This window comes from Pogona vitticeps, chromosome 3, assembly GCF_051106095.1.
Source record: "Pogona vitticeps strain Pit_001003342236 chromosome 3, PviZW2.1, whole genome shotgun sequence".
Lineage (NCBI taxonomy): Eukaryota > Metazoa > Chordata > Lepidosauria > Squamata > Agamidae > Pogona > Pogona vitticeps.
Window position 1 is genome coordinate 84,545,227 of NC_135785.1, and position 11,553 is coordinate 84,556,779.

The 11,553-nt window shown below is 42.0% G+C and overlaps 1 protein-coding gene across 1 annotated transcript in view; it reads right to left on the bottom strand.

Annotated features, from left to right (window-relative positions):
* The window catches only part of ASAH2 (N-acylsphingosine amidohydrolase 2), a 39,774-nt gene extending 31,173 nt beyond the window's left edge, over nt 1–8,601 (bottom strand). Inside the window, exons 1-3 of the mRNA XM_020803190.3 lie at nt 8,479–8,601; nt 5,729–5,790; nt 657–809 (exon numbers count right to left, since the gene is read on the bottom strand). Coding sequence (XP_020658849.3) covers nt 657–809; nt 5,729–5,790; nt 8,479–8,593 — 330 coding nt within the window. The 5' untranslated portion in view covers nt 8,594–8,601. The remainder of the gene's footprint in view (nt 1–656; nt 810–5,728; nt 5,791–8,478) is intronic.
* Nucleotides 8,602–11,553: the final 2,952 nt, after the last annotated feature.

The following is an 11,553-nucleotide window of genomic DNA, read 5'->3' on the forward strand; positions in this document are numbered from 1 at the left end:
TAAACCTAGGATCCCAAGAGCTATATTCTGCATATCTGCACTCCCTCCCTCTCTGTGGAAGAACACACACTCCTGAGATGTGTATAACAACCATGAAACATTGTAAGCTTTAGCTGTGGTCCAGTTTGGTGTAATAGACAAGAATGACAGGCTACGACTCAGGAAATGGGGTTCAAATCCCCATTGACTATGGAAGCTCAAGGGGAGTGGACGTCAGTGGTAGAAACCATTCTTTAAATATCTCACATACCTTAGGTTTGTTAGAAGTGGTTTAGGTATCCCCACTGCACCTCCTGCAAGCAGAGCCAGCTGGTGTGACCTTGGAAAAGCTGCACAGCCCCAGGGTGACCCCCACCCACCAGAATAAGGGAATGATAAATCATTTCTGAGTACTCTCTACCTGAAAACCCTGAAAAGGGTCACCATAAGCCAGAATTGACTTGATGGCAATTGGTGATGATTACAAGTCAGATGTAACTTGACAGTATGCGATGACAACAACATATAATAGAAAGTTGTACTGATTTTGTGCTAATACCTAAATATACTGAAACAAAACGATAACAAAAAGTCAGAACTCTTGGAATCGAACAGGTTTGGGGATAACGTACAATTTTTAAAAAAGAGAAAAGACACCTACCATTTCCCCTACTTACCTCTAACCTAACTCTCTGAGACATCATTCCTAACTCGGCAGTCACAAACACCACTCGGTTGGTTGAATTGTTGGGCTCTGCAAAAATGAATGCTCTGGCGTACTGTCGTGAGATGATACCAGTGCCAATCTGATCTGGATTGGCATAGCCCATCTATAGTGGAACACAGCATTTCATTAATTATACATTTAGCACAATCTTATCCATGGTTACTCAAAACTGCTGTATAGTTCACTATGTTCAGTGTAGGAATGTGGGAGAGGAATCTGCCTTTTTGTGACCCACTCCTTTTCAAATATTTTACCTATAATTCCATTCACTTCCTATCCTTTCCTATCCTGGTGCCTTACACACTTCTTGGTCTACATTTGTGTCCATCCTTTGTGGATTGTATTCATATTTTCTGAATATTTTCCTTAATGAGCTCATGAAAGTTCCTATGTATTTTCAAGTGAATTTTTTGCATATTAAAATTTCTGCACATTTTGTTACACAATTTCCTATAATATACACATTGCTTGTAAGCTTTTTCCCCCGATGTATGCCTTTTAAAAATATGTCATATCTGCAGTGTACCACAGTTTCTACTAATGTATTTTTTTTGTGTATGCATTTAAAATTCTCAGTTGCAAAATTCAGAAAAGTACAAAAGCAGAAGTCTTACTATGTTCTGGAGCCTGCATTAATTCAGGAAGTGAAGATTATGTTAGTCCAATGTAGAAGATTCATTATACATTTTGGGCCTAAGTCTCCCCTTTGCCTGTTTACATAATGTACAAAATGTGCCTGTTTATTTCTGTTCCAAATTCTCAAGCAAGTGTTGATAGCTAATCTGAACCTAACAGTTGCTTGAAAACAACACTCACCCACACAAACACACCACTTTTTAATATTGTCCTTTTTGTCTCAGTGGATGAAAGCTTGTGGTTCACTACTAAATAATTGCTTTGCATTTTAAAAAATGAATATGATATCAATTTCACTTTCATTACATAATCTTTGTGGGATAGTTATATTTTGCCATGGACTGTAACTGATAATAAATTCAATGAAATGTGGTAGAGTACTGTTACAGAGCAGGTACGTAGATAAGTAAATATGTACACTGTGCAGAGTAGGATCCTAGCCTATAAAAATATCATATTTTTCCGTGTATAAAATGACACTTTCCCCTAAAATCATTAGAGGAAAAATTAAGGGTAGTTTTGTACAAGGAAGGAGGAGGCAGCAGTGGCGGCGGCAAAGGAGCAGCTGCGCTCGGCCACCTCTCCTGGTTACCCATTGACTGCTGCCGCTGCCACCCGGTCACCTCCTCCAGTGCGACTTGCCTGGGCTCTCCTCCAGCTCATGTTGCTGCCTTGTCTCCTGCCCAAAGGGAGCCTGCAAGTGGAGCTGGGAGTTGTAACCGAAAAGCGACAGGGTTGATTTGATCTGTGATTAAATAAGGCCCCACAAACCAAGGGACCAACTTGCGTGACCAGCCAGGTCGGTGAAGATAATGGGTGAAGAGCCAGACCTGGTCCCCTGGTTTCAGGGGTGGCCCTTCTTGCTATTTTTTGTCGGCTGCTGTCTTATAGGCATCCTTAGCTTGTAGAAGCCTCTCTCTGAGTAAATCTTGGAGAGCCTGCAACTCGCGTATGTGAGCATCAGCAGCAGGAACTACGGTCGAAGGCAGGACAGCTGGGAAAAAATGAGGGTGGTATCCATGGGTGGCTGCAAATGGGGTTTGTTTTGTGGATGAATGTATGACGTTGTTGTAGGCGAACTCAGCCAGGGGAAGCAATGTAGCCCAATCATCTTGCTGATAGCAGGTATAGCAATATAGGTACTGTTCAAGGGTGGGGTTAGTACGCTCGGTCTGTCCATCTATTTAAGGATGGTATGCTGATGACAAGTGCACCTGGGTACCAAGGCTTGCCAGAACGGGAGGTGAATTGGGAGCCACAATCGGAAATTAAGTGTGTCGGGAGCCCGTGTAGATGGAAAACATATCAAAGATAGAGCTGAGCTGTTTCAGGGAGGCTTGGAACATGGGACAAAATGAGCCATTTTGGCAAACAGGTCCACTATTACCAGAATGCAGGTGTACCCTTGTGACCATGGGAGGTCAATGATGAAGTCCAGAGATACTGTGTCCCAAGGGCTGGCTGCTGTGGGTAGTGGATGTAGGTTTGGCTGGTACGGCCTTGGCTCGATGACAGACCTCGCATGAATCGACGTAACGAGTGACGTCAGCATGGACCCGGGGCCACCAGAACTCCCATGTGAGTAGATGCAGAGTCTTATACTGACTAAAGTGTCCTGCAGGAGGGGAATCATGGGTCAAATAGAGCACGTTGGTTCAGAGGGGCTCTGGAGGAACATCCTATTGCCCTCGGTGCAATAGGAGACCCTGGTGGTTAGCAAAGTCTCGAGATACAGTTTGCACTGTGCCAGGAATGCTGGAAACTCCTCCACCTTTCCTCCAAACTTTTCTGGAGGAAGCACAGGGCACTTGACCTGGGCAGCAACGTTGTCCTGGGATTGCAGTTGTTGCTGCTGAAGCTGTGCCACTGTTTGTGTAAGAAACTGCATCTGAGTAAGCACAGCATTCAGCTGACCAGAACTTTTGCTTGCTTCTCTCTCCATCTTGTGGAGAGAGTGTGTGGTGGAAGCAATCTGTCACGTTCCCAGGGGGTTTCAACAGGCAAAAATCCAATAAACCAGTCCAGTATCAGTACTCCAGAAGATGCAAAGCAGATATCAAAATGCCAAAGCCAAAACACAAGTCAGAAGTCAGAGTCCAAAGCCAAGGGTCCAGAGAACAAGGTCCAAGATAAGCAGGCACATGAATGCAAGCCAGAGTGTTGACTTGTTGCTTCCACAAACTTCCAAGCCTCTGGGTTCAGATTTTATAGGAGCAGCAGTCATCTAAACACTTCATCCTGCTAAAACTCAGGGCTGGTTGACCTGATGTTCCTATCAGAAGCATTCATGTGATCCTCTGACCTTCGTGTCATGAGTCTTTGCCAAAGCTTAGCCCTCACCCTGGCTATGGTGGAGGGGGAGAATCTGGTGGTGATTCAGCTGTCTGTGCTTCTAATTGCCCAGCATTTTCCTCAGCTGTAATTAATCTCTCAGATTCCAGATCTTCCTCGGCTGAACTCCTGACACTGGAGGAGGTGATCTGGTGGTGGCGGCAGCAGTAAATGGGTAGCAGCAAGAGGTAGCTGAGCGTGGCTGTTCCTTTGCCTCCTCCTGCTGCTGCTGCTGCTGCCTCTGCCGCTTGATTGCATCCTCCAGAGCCACTCATGGGCTCCCTTCAGGCAGGGGACAAGGCATAGACATCAGATGGAGGTGAGCCCCAGTAGTCGCACTGGAGGAGGTGATTGGGCAGCGGAGGCAGCAGGAGACGGGGGCGGAGGAGCAGCCGCACTGGGCCGGCCCTCATGGTTGTCCATTGACTGCTCCTCCTCCTCCAGCAAGGGACAAAATAAGGGGGTTGTCATATACTTTGGGGGGGGTCGTATACACAGAAAAATATGGTACATAAACTTTGCTCCACTCTGACAGACCCCCTCCCACAAGCCTGGGCACACAATAGGGAGCCTGCTGGAGTATTAGAGGACACATATGGAACTGTTATTTTGTGATCTTACAACACGATAGAATGGTGGCAATTGCCATGTCAAGTAGTTCACGCCCTTGGATGAGACTTTGCTTTAGTTTAAGAAAATCCTCCCAAAACAAATTAAAAATATACATCAAATGTACTGGTCCACACTAGAACTCAGTCCAAGGCTCACAAAGCATGTGCTCAGCCTCTTCATCACACAAACACTCCCCTTCCCCCTTTCTACTTTTCCTACCCAATCCAGGGAGTCCCTTGAGTACCCGCATATGTGTTAAGGGAGCGATCTAACACTGCCTTCCTTCTCTTCTCTGATCCTCTAACTCTCCTCTCTGACATGTTCCTTGGTAGTATCAGGAGGAAAACATATATTTCCCCCCCCCCCCCCAAATCATTGAGACATTTCCTCCTGGTGCTTGTAATGAATATGTTGGACAGTAGTGGAGAGGATACAGAGCTTGAAAAGTTCTTTTTAAAAAGCTATATTTACAATTCCAAGATCCCCAAAGTAATTAATTACCATTATTGTTCTTTTTTTTTAAAAAAATAACTGCTTCTGTTACTGAAAAATATATTTTATTTCTACAGTAAGATATGAGAATGGTACAACTGCTGGTCTATAATACAAAACATAGACAAGTAATGAAAACATACACCCTGTAGCTACAGAAGTAATAAAACCAGTTATAGTTACACTGCAAAAGTTTATCCCTTTTATCCCTCGTATTTTTATCGTGATCTAGTACATCAAAATATCGTTATGTCTTAGTTACTGCAAGTGTTATTTCATTACCAGTAACTCATGGCTTGGAGCTAATTACCCCAAATTCTGGGAGGAAAAGATCAGATTTATGTCTTCTTACTGTTTCTAGAATGCGGTTGTGCCCTGGCTGGTAAACCACTGCTGAAAGGGAATGGGTTTGAGGGTAAGGTGGTAAATAGATCAACTGAAAACAAACTGCCACCAACCCAAGAGAGGGAAAAGTCACTCAGCAGAGAGGTGGGTCTTTCTTTGAAATCAAAGACTGGAAGGAATGATTGGTTAGTGCTGGACAAATAGATAATCACCCCAGCCCAGAAACATCTCTCCCAGTCACACAAATTATAGATGGCTTGTGAGATTGCAAATAGAACTCTGAGAGCCAGCAGCTCATTGAACACTATCATTATGCGGCAATACAGTACTTTGCTCCATAGCCAAAGTTATTCTGTATTAATTACAGCATAAACAAGGACCTTTATCGGCAAGGGAGTTTCTTTAAGTCATTGTTATAATCACAACCGCCATCACTAAAGTTGTGAACCGGCTGATTAGATACAACCAGGTATAAATGTCAAAGACATTATAATATGCTTTGTTGAACCATGGAAACTTTTCATCAATGAAATCAGCAGGATTGTAAGATCAAGGGACGGAAAAGACAAAAAGAAAGGGACCGAAGTGGTCATATTAAATACTTACAAAAGGTACTTCAGCTACAGGACCAGTACAGTCTGCCCGACCAACGCCAATTAAGTAACCATCTATAGAAAACAGAACCAAACAAAAGAATTGGACATTTCTTCCAATCTTGGCATCCGTGAATGACATAGAAGTACCTGGATTTTTCCATGTAAGTATATATCTAGGCTAAGCTAGATTCCTTCTCTCTGACAATCTCAGCCTTATTCTGATGCGATCTATTGCAGATTAAAATCAACATGTGAGGATGGGACCATTCTAGCCTGCCTCTGCTTTCCCTTTCTCAGTCTGGAAGAGGGCAACAGTTTGAAGAGAGCATCTCCTCTTCCAGACTTCTCCACATGATTTCCAAATCGTGATTTTCCAGGGTTCCAAATCATAAGGAGAGACTCCAATCATAGAGGAAGTTCTCTTCTTCAGGGTGGCAATGGGAACTGGTAACATGGGCGGGCAAGGCTAATATGCTTTACATAGTCATATGTTTATGTAGTCCACATCAATAATGCTTGCAAAAGACTCTAGAGTTCCATGCAGAAAGATACTTGTGTTTGAGGTACCTATATGGCAAGTCATTTAATCAAATGACAAAGCTGTAAGTGATTTAGCACTCTGGTAAAGAACGTCAAAAACGAAGGGAGTTTTTGAGTTCTCCAGAACTCTTCATCAGACAAAGATGGTATAAAATTTCAGTTGTAGGCAAACAGCCAAAAATTTGGGCCTAATATAATATCCATAGCTTTTGAAATCAGATTTCCACCAAGGCAGAATTACACATGAAAATGAGATGTCGGACATATCAATTCACAGGCTCTCCTCTCTGTGTGGACAAAAGCCTGGATTAGATCCTTATGGATTTGTCCGTTGCCTTGGACAATATATAGTGGTGCCTCGCTTAATGAGCACACCGTATAACGATGAATCCTCATAGCGATCCCGTTTTCGGGATTGCTAATGCGGAGGCATAGCGTCGGCCCCAATGGGCAAAACTCGCATAGCGACGATCGGTAAGCATTTCGCTTACCAATCTTCGCTTTGCGACGCCCGCAGATCAGCTGTTCGGCAGTTTCAAAATGGCCGCCGGATGCCTAAAATGGCCGTGCGCAGCATTTTCGTGCCCTCCCCTCACTTACCGAGGGCGTGAAATGGCTGCCGGAACCTGGAAACTTCGATAAACGGTGAGTTTTGTGCCCAATTGGAACGCATTAAATGATGCTTAATGCGTTCCAATGGGCTTCCCCGTTCCATTTAGCGAAGTTTTCACATAGCGAAGGTTAATCTGGAATGGATTAACCTCGCTATGCGGGGCACCACTGTAGTCTAAGCTGGGGGCCCATGCCAAGATCTACATTTGGCCCAATTCTTGCAATACTTATTTTAACCCCACGTTTTATATCCCAAATGTGTTTGAAAAGGAATTATAGAGAATTGGGCTCAGTCGGTTCATAACTTTTTAGTGATCTGCTCATGGTATTAACTAAGCCAGAAATTTATTTCTTTTGTTGGATCACACATTTTCTATGAACAGATCAGCCTTTATAATCCAGATATAATTTACCATTTAGGTAAAAATTGGGCATAAGTACAGTGGTGCCTCGCTTAACAGTGATAATCCGTCCCAGGAAAATCGCTATTAGGCGAAAACATAAAGCGAAAATAAAAAGCCCATTGAAACGCATTGAAAACTGTTCAATGCGTTCCAAAGGGCTAAAAACTCACCGTCCAGTGAAGATCCTCCATACGGCGGCCATTTTCGGTGCCTGTATAGCGAGGAATCCGTCCCTAAACACAGCGGGGAGCCATTTTAATTACCCGGTGGCCATTTTGAAACCGCTGATCAGCCGTTAAAAAAACATCGTTTTGCGAAGAATCGGTTCCCGAAGCAGGGAACTGATCATCGGAAAGCGAAAAAACCCTATTTAGACCATCATTTTGCGATCGCAAAAGCGATCACAAAAACGTCGCCGTGAAGCGGATTTGTTGTAATGCAGGGTAATCGTAAAGTGGGGCACAACTATATGATTTCACTACCCCATAAATTCAATTTCTGAAGAAAAATATTGACATGTTTAATTAGAATGGTATCAGTAAAAATATTTTTGTTTCTTATTACATAATCAAAGTCCGGTATTCTACCTTTCAACATTTTAATTTGTTCTAGGTTTTGGCAGTGGAAGACAGGGGGCGCTGGCTTGCTCTGGTCCGTGGGATCACGAAGAGTCGGACACAACTAAATGACTAAACAACAACAAGGTTTCCTCAGTCTCTGCACATTTTCCTTAATACTTCTTCACTGGTGACTTTCAGCTGAATAAATTCTTGGCATTCTGTGATATTTTAGCAGCTCTTATGTAAATCTTTTCCCTCCACTACTCTCGGGGCTCAGAGCAGCTGCACTTACTCTTCTACCTGTTCCATCCCTCAGTGACAGGGATGCAGTTGACTGAATCATTGTTCATATCTTCTCCATCACCAAACATCTTTGTGAGCAAAGTGCAACCCTCCAGGTGTTGTTCAGCTACAACACCCAGCATCCCTGATCATTGGGCTGTCCTTTCAATGGCTAGTGGTAATTACAATCCAACAACATCTAGAGGGCTGCAATTACTTCCCTCTCTTACAATACTTTCCAATTCACATTGACTCAGAAGACAATCGGCACTAAATTTCATGTCACTTGCTGCCACACACACATATACGGGACAGTGGCCTTCTTTATTGTACTATAAAATGCAAGAAAACATGAGACTTACCACTGCTGCTTTGATGGGGGTAAAAATTAACTACCAAGACTGTCACAACAGATGCTATAATCAATATTGAGAAGACAGCAGCAATTCCTAAAGCGGTTGATTTCATCTTAAACATTGGAGGAACAATGGCTTTGAAAAGAAAAAGAGAAGAAACAGGTAAGTGATGGCAACATTATACCCATCCCGGCCTTTATGATGCACTTGCATATTTAAAAGAACAGCTATTGAAATGTATTTGTTTATTCTGATGGGCAGAAGAAATCACTGGAACATTTTAGGTCCATCTCCTGAAATAGGAACACCATACCTATCTTTAGATGCTTCAAAGCATAAATCAAGAACAAAATAATTGCTCATAACAGAGGTTTTTAGAGGTCTTACACAGCAGATTCTAGGGGCCACCTCTAAATGGGCAAAAATGCAGCAAATCATAGGTGGCCAGAGACTCACATCTTTAGACTCATAAAGGTACCTATAACCTAAGACTGTATAAATCCATTTTAACTAGGACGTACTTAATTCAGACCATTTGGCAAGATCATTTTTTCCTTGTGTCTATTAGAGTTTATAATTGATCCTCCTCAGTTTGGTGAATTTTTAGGGATTCTAATGTTTAGGGATTTTAATTCTATACAGTGGTGCCTCGCATAACGTTTTTAATTGGTTCCAAAAAAAAAAAAACCTTATGCGAAAAAAACTTTATGCGAAACACCATTTCCCATAGAGATGCATTGGAAACCGGTTAATCCGTTCCAATAGGCACGGATTGCCGTCCTTAAGCGAAAAAACCCATAGGAAACATCGTTAAACGATACAATGTATCCTCCATTGGAATGTATTGTAGCTGACTCAATATGTTTCAGTGGCTTTGCGAAGTCAATTTTTGCAAAATTAAGTGTGTCATAAAAGGGTCAAAAATGGTTTTAAATGCTTGGATTAGCTTCTGCACCCTCTAAAACGGATGCAAAAGTTAATTTGGCTTTGATCTGACTTTTCGTTAATTAATGGTGAATTTTTTTCCCCCAACTTTTGACAGCTGTCAAAATCTGACAGCTCCATTATTTCCTATGGGGGAAGAAAAAATTCACAAAAAATTAATGAAGACTCAGCAACTGTTCTAAATTCTTGGGTTCGTTAGAGGACCCCCTAAGTTGTGTGCAAACCTGATTTGGCTTTGATCTGAACTTTCGTTAATTTTTTGTAAATTGTTTTCTCCCCCATAGGAAAGCATGGAGCTGTCAGATTTTGACAGATCCATTGGTTCCTATGGGCCAAAAAAAAAAAGAATTCACAAAAAATTAACGAAAAGTCAGATCAAAGCCAAATCAGGTTTGCACATGACTTAAGGGGTCCTCTAACGAATCCAAGCATTTAGAACCGTTTTGGACCCTTCTAAGACACTTTTTAAATTGAAAACAAAAAAAACGTTAAGCGAAGCAGGGGACCTAAAACCAAAAACGTTAAGCGAAGCATGGTCCCAAAAACGCTATGCGAAAATCGCCCATAGGGAAAAACGTTATACGAAGCACAATCTGCCTCTGAAAAAATAAACGTTAAGCGAAAAAAACGTTAAACGAAGCAAACGTTAAGCGAGGCACCACTGTATGTAATAGATTCTGCATTTAATCCTGATAGAGTATTATCACATTGTGATTGCATATTTATGCATAATGCTTCTGAGTTGGCATAATTAATTTGTAAGCCTAAAATAGACACCTGTAACCTTTCCAAGTATAAGGATATGGTGATGCTGCGGGCTAAACCACAGAAGCCTTTGTGTGCTGCAGGGTCAGAAGACCAGCAGTCGTAAGATCGAATCCACGCAATGGAGTGAACTCCTGTCGCTTTGTCCCAGCTCCTCGCCAACCTAGCAGTTCGAAAGCATGTAAATGCGAGTAGATAAATAGGTACCATCTCGGTGGGAAGGTAAACCGGCTTTCCCTAGTCATGCTGGCCACGTGACAACGGAAACTGTCTTTCGGACAGACGCTGGCTCTATGGCTTGAAAAGCGGGATGAGCGCCACCCCCTAGAGTCAGACATGACTGGACTAAAAATGTCAAGGGGAACCTTTACCTTTACCTTTACTAACCTTTCCAATCATTTCCACCTCTTCTTCACTTGGTTTTGAAGTAAAGAGGACAATATTCTCAGCAATTAAGCTAATTTTGTGCCTCGCTCTTCCAAGCCCCATACCTCAGAACTGCTGATTTTGTCTTATATTCTCTACTAAGGGTTTAACTGCAATTATAAAGGGAAAACAGGATAGGAGCATTCTTGACAGATTCTTCAAAATAAACACACAAACAAACAAGTTGGTAGGATACGCATGGATAATAACAGCTTATCAGCAGTTCGTATATAAATTCTTAATCACCCAGTGAGCCTTGTATTCATACTCATTTAACAACAACAACAACAACAATAATAGTAGTAGTAATAGAATGAAGAAATGTCTAGATAATTGACACTGCAATTCTAGGGGATGCCAGAGCTGAAAATAAAGAACTGAAAAAACTAACAAAATACAAATAGCTGGCAATTGAAACATCCACAACATTGCTTGTGGATATAAACAAACTTTAGTGGTCCCCATCCTCATCAGGGCTTTGGGAACAATATCAATAAATTTTACACAATCTTATAGGCAGTTGTAGATTTCAAAAATAACATTATCAGAGCTACAAAAAAATGGCAATATTAGGAACAGCATATATACTATGTTGATATTTAACAGATACTTAGGTTTTTGGTTAAAACTTGTATATGTTATATTATACCAGTCAATTTTTTATTGTTTTAGTCTTTTATAACAACAACAACAACAACAACAACAACGACGACGACGACGACGACGACGACGATGATGAATCTTTGAACTGCAGGGCTGGAAACAATAATCAAGTCCAGCCTCTGGACTCAAAGTAGCACAGCGGATAATCGAACTCCCAACCTCTGCTTAAACCACTGAGCTATCCAGCCGTTCTTATAATCCAATAATCTAATGATATAGAACTACTGAGTCGAAAGGGACCCTATGGACTATCTTGTCCAGCCTCCATCAAGAAAGCACGAT